Consider the following 20358-nt stretch of genomic DNA (forward strand, 5'->3'; position numbering starts at 1 on the left):
CTATGATGCATAGTAACATGATGATTTAAGAAAAAAAGAAGGGAAAAGTTGCCAAAATATGAGCAATCTCCCCCGATTACACTTGACCGTGGTCGAAGAGGAAAGTGCTTTGTGGAGCACGCAGCTGCAATAAGGCCATACCGAAATGGGGGGCAATAATTTCTTCGGCGAAAAGTTCCCTCTCCGGAACGGTTCGATAGGTTCGATGGGGTGTTTTGTTATGTTTTCGAATTTCTTAAAGTTCGACTAACAACCATAACCTTGAAAAAAATAAAAAGCAACATTGGGCGCGTCACGCGGAATGGATCATTTCTCACACAGGTGCGGTGTGTTTGGCTGGGAAACGCTCGCCAAAGGCGGAAGCAGTTTGTTCAGATTGCGTTGCACACGTGTTGTGTAGCATAAATTAGTTGTTTAACATGGAAGTTGTCTTGGCGTGGTTTATCAAAAACCAGTTTTAGTGTATCCCGCTCGACATAAATACCAACGAGAAATCTGAAAACGTGGACAAGATAGTCAATTCCAAGACAGCATTAAATATATTTAGTCAGGGTGATAAAAAAAAGTTTACAACTAGAAGCAATCAGTTTTTGAGGTTAGGAACGAAAGATTTATTGCAGCGTCGTGTGACGTTTGATTGATTTTAAAATATTTGCATAGACGGTTGTCTGCGTTTTAGGGTTCCGGTAGAAGTCTCGATGACTGAAGCCTTTATACAGTGTCTTTTGTAATTCCATCGTCTTCGGAAGCTTCCGGGCGAGCTGTTCCACACCACGCCAGTCAACCGTTTTGTCTTTGTTGCCGTAGTGTAACGTTATTCGGGCCGTTACATCCCACAGACAGTAGTCTGGTGGAGGATCTCGCTTGTACCGATGCAAATTAACTGCGTACCCGTAGTCAAACTGCTGGAATCGTCCACTCGCAATAATTTGACGATAATGCTCGAGCTGTTTCAGTGAAATATCTTCCAAGTCGAAGCAACCAGCTCGAGAACCAGGCGATCGTTCCATTCTCGTGCCGTTGCCGCTACTGCGATCATTCATCTGACCGAACAGTAAACAGCATTCGTTGCGGAAAAGCGTACAGATTTGGGTAGGTAGTGCGTCACGGGTATAGTAAACGCTCCAAGGAAACAGTGCCCGAATCGGTTGTACCATGCGCGCTATCCAGGCAAACTGTCCGTACTGCATGAAGGCAGGTGGTGCTATCAGTTCCACGCTGGCCATCTTCTCGTTGTACCCGGGTAGCTCAGACAGTAGCGCGAGCACGGCTGATCCAGCCTCAGAATAGCCGACGAAATGTAGCGTCTTTCTGGCGGTTGCTGCGAGTATGTAATCAATCACAGCAGACAAATCCTCGATACCGATCTCGTGGAAGCTAAAGTCCCAATAGTGGTCACTGTCCCGATCCAGCCGTTCGTGCCCTTCGGATTCTGGAGAGGCGCGCGAGTTACTAAACCACACATCGTATCCAGCTTCGTAGAGTTGATAGGCAAGGGATCGCTTCGGTCCGAGGAACATCCACATGTCACTTGACTGCCGTATGCCATGATGGAACAGTACCACACCAAGGCGGGTTTTTCTGGGCAGCATACGATACACCGTCAACAGATAACCGTCGTCTGTACGCACCTGCATTCGGTCCGATTCGTAGCCATCTCTTTGCAGCAGAACAGCCTGCAACAAATTCAGCTCCAATTAATTTCCACGACACCTCTTCCAGCCACAGTTCTTCACTTACGGTTTGATTTCTGATCACGTCTCTGCTGTCGCGTATCCAGTTAAAGCTGATTTCCTTTCTCACTTGGTAAGACTCCGTTTGTGGAGCTTCCGCAAGCAGGACCATCAGCAGTACCGTTGCCGCAAACATGTCTCGCCATTTGCCTATCATGGTCACTCGTACCGTTCCACGGCAATTTGATCGAATCGAACCGAAACGTCCGCACCGGTACGGTGAACTAACGCAACTGACAGGACGATCGTTCGCTGAAACACGATCATCTCGATACGGATGAGCTTTTCTTGTACATTTGTTGCTTCTTCTTCTGTGTCGCTTCAGAACGACAACTGGTCTTGCGACGGTGAATGACGTTACATCGCATCGTACGCGGGTACACGATATGATGTCGCTCTCCACACGGCGTGATGGAATTTTTCTTCAGTTGCGTGGTTACTTTTTTGTTACACACTGTTCGCTGCGAACTTTTGGATGATCAAATTTACAATCAAAACTTTATTTTAGAATGCTTTTTCATGAACATTGTGAAAGACTTGTTATGTGATTTTATTTGTCGCTCATTATTTTATAAAATCAAAATACAATTTAGTGATATTTTTACAAAATAATTTTCCTGTAGTGTAGTGCTGCGTCCAGCGATCACTGTATCGTATTAGCATTTTACATGCGGCATGATGAGCTCTCTACGTCACAAAACTGGTTCTTCCCCACGTACCGTCACACAGAACCTGACCGATCAGAATGAATGTTTTCGATCGATGAACGCAATGCAATGCCATTGCGAATGAACTATTTCTTCCATTCCAATCTTTGGTGCTCTATCCTCGGGACCTAGGCGGACCAAAGTGCCAAGTAATCGCTCACCATGCTGCTTCACTGCGAAACGTCCCGCTAGCAAGCATGTTGCCTATGACCTTGAAGCAAAATGGAGCGAAATACAACATCTTCTGCGCGCGGTGTGCGGTAAATTCAATTACACAGCGGTCCGCTATAGCCGGATGACTTTCCAGTTTGCAGATCACAAATTGTAGCAGTGCTGAAGGTTCGTTCTGTTATTTGTGTAAATTCTGTAGTGCAGCCTGTTCTGCTGATGTTGCCATTGACGCCAATGAAGAATTTAACGTCAGTTATTATGTATTGCATCATTACGTCTTCCGAGACTACGTTGAATAATTTTCTCAACAATTCTATCAATGCGTCAAAGAGTTATGAATCTTCGTATTTAATTGTGCAGATTAAACTGCTTTTATAACTGTTGTATGAAGGTGTACATTGATCTTTCCTTAGTTTTTCTGTTAGATCGTAATGTTATGAATCGATTTATGTCAATGTTCGAACATAAATATGTTTTTGTTATGATTTTATAATTGTTTAAACAACTTACTTTCTGTACACCGTCTTCTTTCTTGCTTAGTACAGATCGAGAGCTAAGCTAATAGGCAATGTTGCTGTCATATCATTTCGCATTGGAACCATTATTGATTACTTTAATGATGAGCATTAGCATAGCACAAATTGAAAATTTATTATTTGTGTACATATGTTTCACTCGGTTGAGTAAAGGTTTCTTTTTCTATGGAAGAAATATCAGCCCAGTGGTGTATGTGATAAATGGCGCCAGTTCCACACGGCAGGACCGGGTATCAAATCCCATCCGGACCGTGTATCCCGTGTCAAGGACTGACTATCCAGCTACGTGGTAAAAATAAATCTTGATACAGCTTAGCTCTATCAACCCTAGCTCTATCAAGAAGAAGCTCTATTCTTAAGAAGCAGGAAAAAAAGAATAACTTAAGGAAGAAACATAGTTAGATACTTATTTTATTCTGCAGAATACCGAATCTCAAAATTCCGCAAACTTTAAGAACCAGTTTAAACACGGAAAACCCCGTTAAAATATGTTAATGCTATGGAAGTGTTGGGGTTAACGAAATCCGCAGAAAGGTTACGATGTTTTTTTTTCAAATCGCAACAGTGAATAACATATTTTATGAAACGCATTCGAATCGAATGAACTTGAAATTTGATTAAGTTGAATCGTTGTCTAATGTTTGAGTTGTTGTAAATTGTTGTTGTAGAGGTTTATGAGATCATTATTTTCAACATTTATTGATTTACTGTTACTAGCAGATTCCTAGGAAGTTTTTTTTTAAAAGATTAATAGCAACAGCCTTGTGGTTTCTGTTTCATTTTAATCATAAACATTTCCGGGTTAAAACCCCATAGCTTAGATAATCATTAACTGGAATTTTTATACCTGTTTGTGAATGATACATAATTATAACTGGTTGTTGAATGATTTTGCATAACTGTTTTTTCTTTTAAAATTACCTTTAACATTTTGTAAAAATTTCCTACCTTTAAGCACTTTTTAAAAAAAATAAAACTCCGCCTAATATTTATGTCGCTGGAATATGTTTCATTTTTAACGGTTTTCCATTGAAACGAATTTTACTTGTAGAGATTCTTATAATACTTCAGCTACCAGTTTTGTGATTTATCCTTTTTATTCGAATCAAACATTTTCGATGATAACAGCTAATAACATCCCCCAAAAAGCACCCGGTAAGATTGATTTAACCTAACGTCGCTTAAGGCAGGGAATTTTCGCAAATTGCTCCCATTCCCTAACTGGTTCATAATCGTTTCGATAAGTCATACATCTTTGTATTTAAACGAAACGGCTGCCTTGAAGCACTTTCTGCACGGAATGGGCATCGTTACACGGTGGCAAAATTATGATTTATTTAGTTTGCAAAATCCTTTCGGGGCACGGTAGCAAAGTTTACAGCGGACGCCGGCCCTAAGTATTATCATAAATCTTAGTTTAGGCTTGATTTAGGGCAAAACGAGTAGTAGAAAAAAAAGGAGCAAAGAAGCAACAGACTAACTGTTACAACGGGAGAAAAGTGAGCAAGTCGTGTAATGACAGCAGAGGCGCATTTACGAATGATTAGCTAGAAGGGATTTATCCGAAAAAAAAACACATAACGATCTCAAGTAACCGATTAAGATATGAGATATAACGCATTCTGTATAGTAATGTTTAAATATTTCTTACCTTTTAAATTCTTAGATTTTTTTTTAATATTCTTGTACTAGTTAGTAGAGAATTTCACATAAAAAGTTGTGATGATTATAATTTCTAAGTAAGACTGTTTCTTGATTTCAAATGACGCTCCACTGCCCTTGGCGTTACAACAAAGTAACGTAGCCCGTAAGCGCATCATTCCCCGCTTAAGCTGCTCAAAGCGTTTACTTTTCGTTGCGTTGATCGGGTATTGTTTGGATGGGAACCATTTTTATCAGAGCTGAGCTATATTCCGTTTATCAGCGTCTGGTGTGACGATGAGTGTGGATGCGATTCGAATACTATCGAATGTCAGTTGTAACATTCAGTGTACGCACGTGTAATGGTGGAGTGTGCCGATACATTTCGCCACCAGTCGTTCACACCTATGCGTTCACTTTCGTTAAATCTGTATTGGGCAACTGAGCCTTATCTTTTTAGTGCGTTTGCTTAGATCGGTGCAAGGTGACAGCACAAGTTGCAAGTTGCTTTTGGGCGGTTTGTGGCCAGTTTGGTGATAACGAACACACGCTCACCATGCCTTGCTGCTCCGGTTGTTTTTCTGTGTGCGTTTGACCGGCCAACAAATGTCACATTATGTTAGTGATTCGCTAGCTGTAGGGTTTTGGTATTAGAAGGGAATTTACTTCTGGATCTTCTACTTATCCAGAGTCTCGATGTTTCAGTAATGAAGCTTTGTTTGAAATTGAACTTGTAACGCACGAAACGCGATTGAAGGTGCGGGATCACCTTTAAATAGTTTACCGTAAATTAAATCACCTTTAAGTTTGTGTAGTTTGTTTATAGTGAAGTGCTTACACAGCAAATAGTTAATTTTGTTGTTGTTATGATTTGTTTTCCTGTACGCGAACTGTGTTTTGTAATTACGCGATAGAAATGTAGCACTCGAAAAGTTTCCTGGTGCAAAATGAATCATCCGTGAGAACTCGTCAGGTTGCTATAATCGAGAAAAAAACAATAGCAACAAGTGCGAAACCGATAAGTCTCGTGTGAGATATTTTTGCTGTTGTGTGGTGCATCAACCAACGGAAGTGAACGATGTGGAACCTCATGGACGCTAGTCTTTACTATGGTTCGTCGTACTTTGTAGCTGCCGTAACGCCTTCACCGGTCGTTGGAGTTGGTGAATGTTAGTATACGAATCGTTTATACTCTCAATATGTGTTTGTACTAAGCCGGCGTGTAGTTTTATTATTTATAAGAAAAGAACAGCAATTCGTTAACGAATTAGAAAGAAAAATGAAACAGCCAACAATCAAGAACAAAAATGTTTTGAAAAATGTAATATATCAATATGTTGTTGTAAAGTTGCTGTGATTTCATCATAGAACCACTAATTTGTGACATCGATGTGAAGATGTTGCACGTTGAGTAAGAGCACTTGCTGTTACCCATAGCAAATTGAATTGCTTCCCTAGCATACCGCACTGTACTAGCCGGATTAGTTTATTAACACATGACAAGACTTTGCGAGTGCTGGCAGATAATTCTTTTCGTATGTTCCTGTGTGGCTTGTTGCTGAAATCGAATTACCACCGGAAACGATTAGACGAAGTGATCCGATTAGAAGCGAAAGTGTTTCTAGTCATCGTGTGTAAGATCTCAATTATAACTCCCTCGGTTACAACGTTCCAAGCTTCCATGCGGAAGCTTTTCCACCAGGCGGTTCTCTAAAGCCGTGAGCTAAAACTGTTTACGATCGTTCGATATTCGAACGAAATTTTGGTTGTAATTATCTAGCAACTCTCTCGGCCTGTACGTCGTTGCGTCTTTGCGCTCTATTGACTCCAAATTGATGGTAATCAATCATCTTTTCCGTACCAAGTGTGTGCACACGGTAGTTCCGGGGCAATCGACATCATCCGAGGGCACGGCAGGGTTTTGGGCTGGGCGTGTTAGATTGAGCTAATAGCTACCAGTTGGTGGGATTTATTTACCGATCAAATTATCTTCTATGTGAGTAACGATGTGTTTGACAGAGTGTTTTTTTTGCATGCGAGTGAGATAAGTTGCATGTGAGTTGAAACGTTGTATTGAACGAGTTTCGTTCACTCACCACGAGGAGTTTTAGTGACTCTTTTTTCACGTACTCACTCATGAGTGTAAGCATGTAGCCGTGGTGAGTAGAGGGTCGTGAGTCGAGTTCAACGTGAGTTGAAACGAAGATGTGCGAGTGAGTTGAAACGGAATACATGTGTACAATGCCTAAACTAGCCAAATGAATATACTCCTCGCTTAACCCAACTATGAAACGGGATCCGCCTGTGCTTAAGAGATTTTAAAATTTTTAGATTTTTTATTTTTCTATTATTTTTTATTATTTTTTTTATTTAAAGCATTATTTGAGTGAAAAGAAACCCTTTTCAACCAATTGGCATTAAAATAAATCAATTTCATTTTTTTTTTGCAAAATTTCTCAAAAAAATGGCAAGGGGTACCCCTTATGAAATTTTCGAGTGAAAATTTTTTTTAAAATTTTTTTCTGATTTTCTATTCTTTTTTTAATTTAAAGCATTATTTGAGTGAAAAGAAACTTATTGCACAAATTCGCATTAAAATATATCAATTTTTTAAATTTTGCTGAATTGCTCAAAAATGAGGAAAATTTTACATTTTCTCAAACAGGGTAAGGAACTTGGTTCCTCGAATAACTTCTGGCACAGACATCTGAAGGCATGGCCGTCCATGTAGAAGGAAATGTAGCCATTGGTGCCATCTATCGACCACAGATTAAAGATTGGCGATCCGTTGGATACCGACCGAGTTATAGGCAAAACTTTGTACAAAAATGAGCATTGTGAAATTTTCAAATTTATTTATTTTTTTATATTTTCTATAATTTTTTATTCTGTTTTTTATTTAAAGCATTATTTGAGTGAAAAGAAACCTTTTTCAACCAATTGGCATTAAAATAAATCAATTTAATTTGTTTTGCAAAATTTCTCAAAAAAATGGCAAGGGGTACCCCTTATGAAATTTTCGAGTGGAAATTTTTTTTAAATTTTTTTTTGATTTTTATTGTTTTTTTAATTTAAAGCAATATTTGAGTGAAAAGAAACTTATTGCAACAAACTCGCATTAAAATAAATCAATTTATAAATTATTTCTAAATTTCCCAAAAAAAAGCTAATGCAACAACCTTAGAAAATATTCAAATTTTTAGATTTTTTATTTTTTTATGATTTGTATCCTTTTTTTATTTAAAGCAGATGGTTTAAATTTCAGATGTATCATCCATACACATATTGAAACGTTTAATTTTGTGCAATAATGAAAACTAACATACATTTTTTTTAATTTTTTTTTGTTTTAGGTACGTGGATACAATACAACTATTTAAGCACGGTATTTTGATGATTTGAACATTATGAGCAACATGAATCGATAAGTATACTCATCACTTTGTTTGTAGTGTAAAGCTTTCAAAGACGCTGGTGTACGTTGATTAGAAATGAAATAACAAAAATAATTGAAATAATCGTCGGTTTGGATTCCCATTCGGACCGTACTCCCGTACGCAGGATTTAGACTACTATCCCTCTAAAGAAAGCCAGAAATGACGGGCCTCTAGAGGTTGTGTAAAGCCACAAAAGAAGAAGAAGAAGAAGTTTATTGTTTGATTGTGGTGTATGCATCACTTTCACTTGGTAAATTGAAGCAGTAACGTCAACAGGGAGTAACTTTTCTGCATCAGCTGGGCGAAACGTTCCATGGAAATTCCTCCCAGGCCTCCGTAGGAGCACTGAAACCCTTTTTGCGATCGACCTATGACAAGCATCAATGAGTGTCGAGCCGCCGCATGCTGATAGCGAAAACGTTCATCATACTGTAATAATTCAGGCCAATTAAAACCCGCGTACAATTCGTGACCAATCGCTTCGTTCTGAAATTGTCAGTTGTCGCTGGAATTAATTAACAATGGTCGTGCAATGGAGTCGTTGAAATATCTTACCAGATCGTTTATCTTCTCAATTCCACGACAAATGATGAACGATTGAAATATTAGTACGGTTACAAATATTAGATAGATCATACCATTTGTTGACAGTCCTTCCATTGAAAGGATGAAACCGCAGTCTGCGATGAGCGCAAATGTGCCATAATACTGGACAAAGGAAAATGGGCCAACTATCGAGCTAAACTCCTTGAGAATACTTAGGATGGAACTTATTAGAATATTGAATAGAAGTAAGTGAGCGATAAAAATCACTCAAAGGTCGTTCCAGCTATACTTACTCAAGAAGATTAACATGCCGTGAGATGTTTTTGTTTAGTTCCGATTGTAACATACCCCAAAAGACGTGCTGTTGCATTTGCGAGGAATGTCCAGATGGTTCAAGGATTTCGAGTTGATGTTTTGCTCGATTCATAACCGTAAACTGTACGCTGGCAATACCATCCAACAGTATCATCATCTCCAGTTGCAAGGTGTTCATAATGATGTAGAAAATTGCAAACGAAAGTACGTAGATCAAGCCCCAAACGTTGCACAACAAGCCGTAGAGAATTTGTACAGCGGCGCTGTCCACTACTTGACCGTTTATTTGCAGCATAAAAGCATCTCTGCTGAAAAGCTGCGTAGTCATGAACCACGCCGCTACTATTAGCATTGTGGCAACGAGTGTAAACTGAATGCGATTGTTTCGAACGAACAAGGCCGCTCGTTGCTGACGTACCAGAGCGTCTTGGCAGCGGTAGGAACGTTCGTTCAGAAACGACATAATCTTCGACAGTGTACCATAGCACAATTCGATGATGCCGATGCGAAGCGTACCTTCCGTGAAGCCCCATACCGACGCAATAACTACGGCTGCCGATGTGTTGTCTTCCGGGAGTAGAATGAGCCGGTAGGCTTTATAAAAGTAGGATACGTTTACCAAAATCGGCAGAAATCGATATACGATCCAGAGTGTCTGATCGATCCAGCAAATTGCGTCGTAATGAATGGCAGAAACGGTTGCCAGTATTTTATACAGATCGAAGTAATCAGATTGATCGTTAAATGTAATAAAACGGCGAAGCAGTACTTGGAAAATTGTCTGTATCTGTCGAAGACACATCTTGAACTGAATGTCTTATACGCTTCATCGGTTGAAATTGATGTTTTCTAGCTGCAGGAGCATGTGTTTGCAGTGTTGTTTTTAAAGGCTTAGCGTAATTAACATTGAATAATTAACGTACATTAATAGTGGTGAATAATACATCAAAACCAGAGCACGATGTATAGTGAGCTGCAATACAAACATAAGCTGTGTTGCACACGGGTGTAAAGTTTGAATTATACATCATATGTATTTCACATTGCATTAACACCTCTTTTAACACACACCAAATGCATTTCACATTTGTTGGACATTTTGATTTTGATGTGCAGCAAGCGTTTCGTTCATATTGTTGAAAAAGTACGGTACTAATCAAACTGATATAGGAATGTTAGCAAGGAGTAGATGTTTGCATCGATTCGGCAAAACAGTAGTTTATCAATTATCAAGAATGTGGTAAACAAGCTAGAGATCACAGTACTGTTTGAGATTTATTAATGCATCACGAAAAAACAGAGAATAGATTTTATTGCCTTCCTATTTTGTGCTAAATTGAGTTGACGTCTGTTCTATGAAAACAATTTTATTTTATTTTGACATGTGTCAAACTATGACAAACCGCTCTACTCTTTAAGGGACTCAACATGTGGAAAATATTCCATGCAATATGATACTCATTTCCTTCCGAAAATAGAAAACAGAGGTGTTCGGAATTGTCAGTTTCTTCATTGATTCGCGATATCTTAATAAAAAAATTCCTTATATACATACCTGAACAATACTAACGTGTTACGTACATGTTTCATTGAATGTTATTAACTTTCCATCTATAGTATTATCTATTTTAAAATCCCTTTTAAAGACCAACTATAAAGAATTATGATAAAAACTAACTAAAGTGAGATTGAGCTTCAATAGCTTTTAAAATGGTGAACGCATCATTACTGAATTGCGATTCGTGGCTTTTATGTTTCGTTCATAATACAAGAAAATGATTTATGTGCAAAACAATGATCTTTTGTTCCTTTCGTATTCCACTCTCTGGAGGGTGATAGTACAAAAAAAGTGTACTACAATGCAAAAACTAGGCTACAAAAGAGTTGAACGTTTCATAAATTGAGTTCATCATTGGGTCATTGGGTATTCCACTGTTCGAAATATGGTTATCATTCATTATGGAGAGTTTCTGTTCTTGTTCGTTCGTGGCACAGATTTGATCGAGTTTTGCAATCGGCATTGTTGGTGCTGTATTCTCCATAAAAATAAGGAATGGACTTTTTATTTATATTGATATTTTGAACAAAAATAAAGATTACAATACATTTTTGCAGGACATGTTGTAGGACATGGTTAGAAATATATTTGTATACGACAACTTGTTATAACTATAAATATTCTTATATTGAAAGTATTTGTATTTTATTCATTTTATATGAACAACTGTATTTATGTCAAGCAACGAAACTCATCTAAACTCTGTCATAGAAACTTACTGGGTATTTTTGAGTCATCCGACATTACAAAGCAAAAGGTAAAATCAAACATCACATTTCATCCCAGCATTGATGTAAACTAATATAGGATATTTATTGGAAGAGGAACAGGAAGAGTAAGAATCTGCTATCGGTTGCACATTTGGCTCAAATTTGCCAAATCACCGAAAAATGATGATGATCCTTTCGCTCTCAATATCTTCTATCCGTTTTTTTTTGCAAACGAACGAAATCCTCAACGATATTTTCTGCACAGGATACACCTCGCTTCTTACGGGAACAAGGTAAAATTGGACCAAAGTTGCAGTGCACGTAATTGGACGGCGAGGAAAAAAATGCGTTCGATTCTACAATTTTATCGGTGGCAGAGCAGCAAAGGGGTGTACCGAATGGAATGGATTGCCAGCTATTTGTTATCAAAGCTTTCAAGCTTAATTTATGCCTTCTTTATCGTTTGCGGATTGGAAACCGTTGCTCTTTGAAGATGGGTGGTAAAAAGACTTAGAGAGCTGTTTGAGTGTAAATTTTTTCTCGTTCCAACAGACAACGAGGTTTTATAACCACTAGAGAGTAGTTCATGTTTTAAAGAAGAGGATAAAAAGGATTTCAATTTTGAACTGTTTCAAAACATAATACAGTCATATGTAATGTTTCTCAACATACTAACCAAAAGCAAGTAAATTTAATTACAATAAAAGATATAATTAAAATATAATACCAGAAATGTATAATTAGTTCGAGACACTTAAGAATTTTTCCGAAAACCCCAATCGTCTAGGGATAATAAACCTGCATCTCTTGAAGCAAGAAAGTCACACAAAGTTAAAGTGGGGTTACGAAACATTCGTGTGAAAGTTTCACACACAAACGAACCGCGACTGGAAACGTGCCCCAAAGAGAGACCTACGATCTCTAATGCACCCGAACCCATGCCGTAAGAAAATGGAAGTGAAATCAATTTGGAAAAAAAGTATTATTTACCGTCCAGGACGTCTCTGTTGAAGAAGTTGGAAGAAATTAAATTGGACGAAGAAAGTTGCAAAGAATGAGATGGAAGAAATTAATAATAATTTGTGTGGAAACGTTTTAAGTGTTTGGTGAAAACTTCAGAAAGTTGTTAGTTTGCTGAGCGGAGAACAGTTCGCCCAAGGTTATTAATTTTTTTTCCACAGTCTTTTCTTTTTGTCCTAAAAACAACTATTACCTTGCTTGTAAAATAAGCTTTATGAGTTATTTAAAGAGAAAGAAAAAAAAATTACGACCAATCTGCTAAACACTCACTAACGTTTGTTTCGTATTTTTCTCGTTACAGTATTTCCAAATGTGCCGTCTGCTCCGGGATTGTCCTGTGTCGGTGAAGACCGTAAGTAGCTCGTGCTCCACGGAACAGTTTAATAATAATCGTTTGTTAACATTGCTGGGTCGAAAGAAGGCACTCTCTCTTCCGTTGTCTCCTGTTGAAAGATCGTTTTTATCTACTGGTCCGACTCTATTCACTTGCAGTTACTTAACATTCCGCTACTTTTGGTACGTACGGATCGTCGGGTAGCAGAAGGCAGGCGGAAATTGAAATGGTTCTTCGCCAAAAACTGGCTAGCATCTGTGTCATCTCGAACCTAAAAATAATGGTCAACTGCAAATCGCTGCACCACAGGAGGAACGGAAGAAGGTTTGCCGGGTGTAATGGGCTTTTGGTACAATGCGTTCCAAATATTGCGCCCAGATATCAACTGCTGGCACGAAATATGAAGCTTTTACCTCGATAGATGGCAACGAGCCTTCCTTTTGCCGTCTAGTGTCCTCTTACGGTGTCTGTGCCATCAAATTTTAGGTGCACCGCCGGTCATAATCATAAAATAGTCAACTGCAACTGTTACTACTAGTCGTCTGTCGCGGCACACCGACAGCTTCGGCGTACAGAGAGCGCAGCATAACGACCGACAACGGCTCATAACTAGCTTCATGATCTTCATTAGAGTGAAGAAAATAAGCTTTTTACTTAAGTTTCTATCGCTTGTTGGTTTTTGGATATCGTAACCTCGGGCGTGTCTTCGCTGACCGAGTAATCGTGGTGAGCTGCTCGTAGGAATTTCCTTTCAACGCCATCGTGTATACGTTCTCTATTCGATAGTATATCGGCAGTCAGGTTCGCTTTCCCAACACTACGTCGAAATTCTGCGACATTTCACCAAAGCGTTTGGGAGAAAGGGGAGTAGTGTTTTCTACGCGCTAGAAGCTATAAATTTTAGTTCCGGAATAAATCATACCGGTGCAGTGCAACGTTATTACACACTGGTTTCGTTGCAGCTGCCACCACACAACCATGTTTGGTAGATTGGTGTTAGAAGTAGAAGAAAAAAAATGTCCACGCCTGCAGCTGAAAAGCGTCTAGCGTCTTGGCACGTTTGTGCAATTGGTTTGGCGTGAAAATGAGGTTTCCAGTGGAGGGAAGGAAAGATTTTCCACCGTGGCAAAATAGTGAAATGGATAATGTGCATGGAGGTTTTATTCGCACGAACACCCACCACGCCAGGTGCTGTGATTCATCGTCTATTTTTCTGCTTTTCGATTAACGCCAACAGCTTGCAGTGTTGCCAGCAGAACGATGATTTGTTAATTTTTTTTATGGATCGGTTTTTATTTTCCCACCAATTTTCACAAGTTGGTTATTTATGCATTGGGACATTAATTTTGAAAAACTTTTTCATTTATTGGTAAATTAAATGATAAATTTTTGGGAGTCGTTTACTTAGCTGTTAAGGAGATACTTAAAACATTTGGAAGCTATTTTCCAGTCATAAAAACCATAATAATCACTAATCTCACCGATGCATTTTTGGAAAACATCCGGCAGTCTATACAAATCAAGAGCGAATGACACAGTTTGATGAATTAAATTGCTCGAAATGGGTAAATTAGTCTGTTGCTGCGTCGGAGTCGGTGTCCATAATAATGATTCGCACAATGGGGGCGCCCGGTGGTTTTCATTGCATTGCTAGAAAAAAGAGAGAGGATGATGTTAGGAAAAAGATATTTTCAATTTCTGACATTTGTTTACTGTATTGTCGTAATTGTTGGATAATCAGTCCTATACTGTGATTAGAATTCCTTCGATTACATCAGCCTTGTATTGATCGTTGTAATCCATCGTGTAATATTAAAGTATATTTCCCTTATGAGAAGATAAGTAGAGGATACAATAATAATTAGCTAAGTCAATATAAAATTGTTTAATGTTTATTTTTATTTTGATTCTTAGAAACCCTGCATTTTCAAAGAATACTCGAAGGAAAAGAATTTTTTATAAGACCATTTTCCACAAACGTTTTACAGGTTTCGTCAAGGTATCCGGGGAAGTTAAAATAGTTTCGGAAATAGTTATTGATTTAGTGCATTGATATTACCTTGAATAATTGGATTTCTGCTTTTTCCTTTCTTTTTTCTACGATTAAAGTCATGATCAATCATCCAACACCTTACGCAATTACGCCGTACGAAGCAAAGGCAGGAAGCGTCTTAATTGCGTGAAGGTCTGCGTCAACTCACGCATGCCAGCATTAATGTTGCGTTGTGTACGTGCGTGTGGGTTACCAAATGCCGGAAGGCTTTGATAATCTCACGCGAATCGCAACCGAACCGTGAGGAAATTTTCCCCAAATGAGAACATACGCACCACGGGAGGAATCGTTGTGTGCGCTTCAATTAACCTCGTTTTCTGTACAGGTACGGTAAAGGGTGAATAGCAAAGGAGCCACCCTGTCCGGGTTTGGTAACGTTCGTAGATTCCTTCACGCACAGTCTGGCACAAAATGTGGCGACTAGCGCACGCCAATGCAAATGAAACGCAACGCAATCAAAATATCATCTGCAATTCCGCGCTACTAAGCGGTTAATCTATTTTGGGTGGAATAGATCTGTGAGTCGGAATGGGTTTCATTGCTGACTCTTCACCTTTACACTGGTTTAGAATTAGAAAATGTTTGAGAACTTGAGAATCCTTGTTGCGTATTATTAGTTCTCTTAAGTGTTGTCTAACAATACAAAGACATGCGAATATTTCTTATCAAATATTTCTTCAAAATAAAACATAAACTGGTTGGTGAGCTAACTGATAGAATTCTGGAAATATGACGCAAGGCTATCAAAGTTGCAGTTGACTCTATGCAGAATTCCAATGTTTGACTACTGTTTGTGCATTGGTGAAGTGGTCGATAGCTGTACAATAGCCACAAGAATGGTCAATCTCGCAAACGGTATCGATCGTTTCATGCTTTGAAGTTATAGCCCAAACACTAACGATGACTTCGGGCCATTCGGGTTTGGTGCGGATCTTGCAAAACCTCTGCATGGTGCAACGCACAGACCCATCCTTTAGATCCTCTCTAGTCCAGTGCATTGGCACGTCCGATTGAGTCCAAACTGTCCGATATGTTCTTCCCGCTCCAGCGCGTGTGGTTGGTTCCATCGCACGAATTAATGGATACGCAACGGAATCGGCACTACCCGGATATAGCTGCAATGTACGCGCAGTACAGAATACGCCACCATATCTACATAACCGTAGTGTCCCGCCGCGTTGCGAATGTTTGCCTTCCATTCGCGCCCTTGTATCCTCCTCACGATACATCCCGGCATTGGGGATTTTCCAACTGATTAAACCGATTCCTTTCCAACACGCTAACGAGCGTCCCCACTGTCCCTGTCTGTGGTGACACAATGGAAAATCAGTGGCGCAATCACGGCAGAAGCCGCCTTGTTTTCCGCTTGTTCTCAGGAGATATGATTGCCAAGGGATGTGGAACGAATTCAGGAGAGGAGGTCCGTCTCGAGTGATAGTTTATTCATTTCTTGGGTTTTAGACGCTTGATGCGGTGGCGTGGTCATATGCAGATATGGACCATGGGATGAGGTACGTGGAACGAGGGTTAGCTTACCGATTGTATTCGTTGATTTACATTGACGTTGATTGGTATCGTGACCATGTTGGCGCTCGTTTCTGCTTTCTTCGAGAATTCCAAGTACTGTGCGTTGGCCGATATATTCCTGCCGATGGTAACACGTGGACTAGTCGCGGTGATCCAAGTGATACAGTTAACCGATTCAACGTTCACCCGGCGAATGTCCTGGGTGGAGTTTCGCTGCCGAAGTAGCTTTTTAATGAGCGCAGTAACGGAATGAAGCTTGCACGATTGAAATGGAGGAATTATACTGAAGCAGCTTATTTGAAACCACTTAAAGAGCTTCCAGTTGTCCTCGTGGATGCGCTATTGTTTAGGGAAACAATGCACAGTGTGTTGTTACGCCTGCTTGAGCGATTGGTTTGGTGCTGTGAGAGCTATGAAAATTACATCTGGGAGTTCTCGTTTGTTATTCCACCACATGCCAATTCCATTTTGAGGTAGACAGACAGATAGGGTTAATTTATTGAAGACTTTCGAGAAAGAAGGCCAACTGTAGGTAGATTGGTTGAAGTTTAATATTTCCATACATCTGTCAGAATTGTGTGAGTAGACTAAATGTAGCTAGGGTTTGAGCTTGTCCGCTCAGTTTGAGCTTCATTTGATGGACTTTTACCGTGTTTATTGCTGCAGGTGGCACGCTATGCCGTCGGCTTTGTTATGAGCTTGAAATTGTAATTAAATCATCCCTTCCTGGTAACCGAAGAAGCATGCATTAGATTATGCTGACCAATTTTCCGGTTCCCTGTGGGAATGCGAAATCAAACCCCAGATAAAGCAGCGTCGTACTCCGGCAGTAGTCGAGCAAGGAACGGGATGAAATTTTGCTCTCGGATTGTCTCATTCCCGTAGCGACCAGCAGCTGATACTGGTTGTCTATTTACCTAAACCCAGAAGGCAAGCTTCTTTCTGCTAGCGGAAGGAAGTAATCTGCGCATTGTCTAAGGCCAGATTGACGAAGGTAGGCTTTTCAGCTTTCCGACCGTTTTGTGTAGCGTTGTCGATGTCATTCTCGGGTGCTCTGGTGCGGTGTAAAATTGCAGGAAATTCATGCTACCATTTGTCGGTTGCATACAGCTTAGAAGCAATGTTGCTTACTCATCTGATCGTAATTGTGATGTAGTGATTACATGCGTATAATGACTTATGTTTGTGTGTGTTTTTTTTGGGGCAAATAAAGTGGAATGGTTAGTGTCCTTTTCAGCTGCAGTTTGTAATTTTGTAATAATTTTGAATAAATCCAAATCCTGCGATTTTGGTTCAAATTTTCCATGAATTATTGTCTAGATCCTCGAAACCTGAGGGTAATTTAAAAAAAAATATAAAAAAAGGAATTGAATTAAAGACGCATAGTTATGCAAAAGTAAGACATCATATTCACACATTATTTTACTTCCATTTTGCTAGTCGACGGATCTGCTTGTTGTTGTTATGTGCTCAGTTGTTACACTTTATTTAACTCAATCAGGAAATTCCACAAAATTTTATTAAAAAAAAAACATAAATTAAACATCACCTACAGTGAGAAATGTATTTTTTTTCTTCTCGTCATGCGTAATGTTGCATCACCCGTTATCAGCATTCGGGCACGAACGTGTAAATTAAACATGTCACATATTGATTTTAATTCGCTTACCATGTTTGAGCTCTTGCGTGGCTACGATTGTGTGTCACAGGAGAAAAAAAAATATCCTCCCGAGTAAGGAAACACTAGTGGGTGATGGTTTTTACTATTCGATCAGCGGAATGTTGTTTCTGGTAAGCTGTCACAAATTACGTGCAAAACATTGTGCGTTTTTAAAACTCGTGCATTATTGATTTTTGTTTTTGCTGGATAAAGACAAAACATTAGCAACATTGAACATCAATCTTCTATACGGTGGAGTTGTGCACACTAACATGCCCTACAGTGACGTACAGTATAAAAAGTTTTTAATATAAATCTTAAATTTATATACAAAATTTCTTCGTCTAGCTCGTTTAAAGAAAAAGTACGAGAATTAATTTCCATTTTTGTATCTTCATGAATTTCCCCTGATGGCGATCTGTCGTCACCGTCGTGTTTAGAGAGATATTTGTATTTCAGCAAGTTAACTATTTCCCCTTTTTCTCTACCCAAAACCATACTAACCAGCATCATCGATGTGTCCCTATAGGTACGTGATGAAAATAAGTCAAAGTGCTTCGGTTGTATTTTGTGCGCAGATAAAAGAGAACATTTTGTGTGCCAGCTACCAAACCCTAAAATGCGTGTATGCAAATTGTGCATCCAGTTGCCAGCCGAAAAGTTCACAGCTGGTACGAACGATGAAAGCTTATCTAGTTGGTATTTTTTCCCCTTCTTCAACATTTCTGCAGAATGTATAAAATGTGTGAAAAATAACGAAAGGGTTCGATGAGCAAAAAAGAAAACTTTTTTTTTAGTCCTTCGCCGGGATGGTAGGAATGTATATGCTGGTAGGAAAAGTGTGTTTCGGGATACGTTTGTGCTAGCACAAATGGTTGTTGTTTTTTTTGCCAAACGTTGTACGCCTTCTCACTATCTAAAATGTTCCTTCTCGTACCCATAGCATCGGTTTCCGTTGGCCTAGGGCCAGTCGCTACGATTTCCTCAACACCCCCGGATAGGACTAAATGCACAAAATGGGACAAAGTTTCGCAATAAAGTGGGTGGCATAAAGGCGACTTGAACAGACCAAAATAATCAAAAAAAAAAGCTCCTGCAGGCTACAAAGTCGAGAAAAAAACTTAGACGGTGATCCTGTTCGTTTGCTGTCGAGTAGCTCACTGTGTTCCAATATGTTTATCATCCATTAGGGTGAAATGTGCAAATATGTGAAGAGAGAAGGTGTGTGTGTGTGATTTGGGCTTTTTTTTTGGTGGGTCCTAGGTACACTGCTGTACTAGTGCTTTTGGCCGTAGGCACGGAGCATATAAATTGCAGTGGAAATTTGTTTATGACACTTTATTTGCCGGAAAGTCGAATCCTCGAATGTCCATATATGGTTTTGGATGGTGGGAAAAGAAAAAAAACCCAAGGAAGAAAGAAGCTTTGGACGAATCGTGTAGATAAATCAAATAAAGTGGTTTCTACAATTGATGTGCTGCTTTTTCGACAGTTTGGCGAAACCTTTGGCGAAACGATGTGAACAGTGTGTGTCGTGTCGGGAAACTAATCGTTAAAAAAGCTAAAGGCCATTTATATGCCCGTTCGTTGCGTGGTGGTCCTTCCCTGTTGTTACATAATGTGATACGTATTTGTCCTTTGAACATCTAAGTGAAATGTGTATTGTTTCTACTTTGCAAATTGTAACAAAAACGTAAGCATCGAGTAACTCTTTTCCAACAGCTGCGCAAAGCTATTCATGGAGATTTCTCCAATGCCGGCAAAGGTGAAATGAATTGTACGGTCAGATTGAGCCGTAATCAACAGAAATGTGCGTCTAACATGGTAATATTGCGATGAAAATCGTTGGTTAGAGCTTTGCATATGTAGCGTCCAATCAAAGCCGTACATTACAGTGGCCACGCGTAGTTTCTGCGTATAAGGAAGGGAAGAGAAGAGATCACAGCTATTTATCAAACTACTCCACAAATGTTCACTTACTAGGTTTCTCAAATTTTCCACACCATGGCAAAGAAAGTAGAACTCGGTTAGGAACACCGTCATGGAGATAACGTAAACGATGGAGTAGCTCGATAGACCATGCGATACCAGAATCAAGCAACAGTCCGCTATAACAAGATAGGTGCTGTAGTACTGCACAAACGCGATCGGTCCAATAACGGCTTGAAGCAGTTGAAGATGGCTGTGAAAATATATTCGACAGTAAGAAAACACTTTCTTCTCAAACTCGCTGGAACCGTGAAACTTACATAAATAAGTCCTCCAGTCTTTGCAGATGTGGTCTTAATCGATGGATAACATTGTCCCAAAAAGTATCGCTAATGTCACTGGCCGAGTCTTGACGAGAGTTCAAACTTTTACCAAGATTTTCCAGCGAATGTATCAGAATGTCAATTTCCAGTTGAAAGAT

At 39.4% G+C, this 20358-nt stretch overlaps 3 protein-coding genes across 12 annotated transcripts in view; 1 reads left to right on the forward strand and 2 right to left on the reverse strand.

The window, feature by feature from the left end:
* Positions 1-20358, forward strand: part of LOC125770035 (atypical protein kinase C) — a 104841-nt gene that overhangs the window by 64008 nt on the left and 20475 nt on the right. For 8 of the 10 annotated variants that reach the window (XR_007419127.1, XR_007419126.1, XR_007419128.1 and 5 more), the window contains one exon: positions 12676-12726. Coding sequence is in view for 7 of the 10 variants with exons in the window: in XM_049439213.1 (XP_049295170.1) it covers positions 12676-12726 (51 nt within the window). In the remaining 3 variants the exon portion in view is untranslated. Of the gene's footprint in view, positions 1-4942; positions 5958-8141; positions 8174-12675; positions 12727-20358 lie in introns of those variants that run through there. The other 2 variants (XM_049439216.1, XM_049439215.1) reach the window with 2 other exon arrangements.
* On the reverse strand, positions 588-4004 carry LOC125770038 (lipase 3-like). The gene is made up of 2 exons (XM_049439219.1): positions 1741-4004; positions 588-1676 (listed from the first exon to the last, which is right to left on the reverse strand). The coding sequence occupies exons 1-2, from the start codon at positions 1888-1890 to the stop codon at positions 612-614; spliced, it is 1215 nt and encodes a 404-aa protein (XP_049295176.1). The 5' UTR covers positions 1891-4004; the 3' UTR covers positions 588-611.
* Positions 8227-10619, reverse strand: LOC125770037 (uncharacterized). Its single transcript, XM_049439218.1, has 3 exons — positions 9065-10619; positions 8781-8982; positions 8227-8711 (listed from the first exon to the last, which is right to left on the reverse strand). Exons 1-3 carry the CDS (start codon positions 9886-9888, stop codon positions 8469-8471), a joined length of 1269 nt encoding a protein of 422 aa, XP_049295175.1. The 5' UTR covers positions 9889-10619; the 3' UTR covers positions 8227-8468.

Source organism: Anopheles funestus, chromosome 3RL (assembly GCF_943734845.2).
Source record: "Anopheles funestus chromosome 3RL, idAnoFuneDA-416_04, whole genome shotgun sequence".
In the NCBI taxonomy this organism is placed as follows: domain Eukaryota; kingdom Metazoa; phylum Arthropoda; class Insecta; order Diptera; family Culicidae; genus Anopheles; species Anopheles funestus.

Excerpts from the sequence above, each read along its gene's own strand:
- LOC125770037 (XM_049439218.1), bottom strand. The coding sequence starts at position 9,888 with ATGTGTCTTCGACAGATACAGACAATTTTCCAAGTACTGCTTCGCCGT. Across the intron at positions 8,983-9,064 it reads CGGCATGTTAATCTTCTTGA|TATTCTCAAGGAGTTTAGCT; the intron begins GTAAGTATAGCT and ends TTCCATCCTAAG. Across the intron at positions 8,712-8,780 it reads TTGAGAAGATAAACGATCTG|AACGAAGCGATTGGTCACGA; the intron begins GTAAGATATTTC and ends TGACAATTTCAG.
- LOC125770038 (XM_049439219.1), bottom strand. The coding sequence starts at position 1,890 with ATGATAGGCAAATGGCGAGACATGTTTGCGGCAACGGTACTGCTGATG. Across the intron at positions 1,677-1,740 it reads ACGTGATCAGAAATCAAACC|GCTGTTCTGCTGCAAAGAGA; the intron begins GTAAGTGAAGAA and ends AATTTGTTGCAG.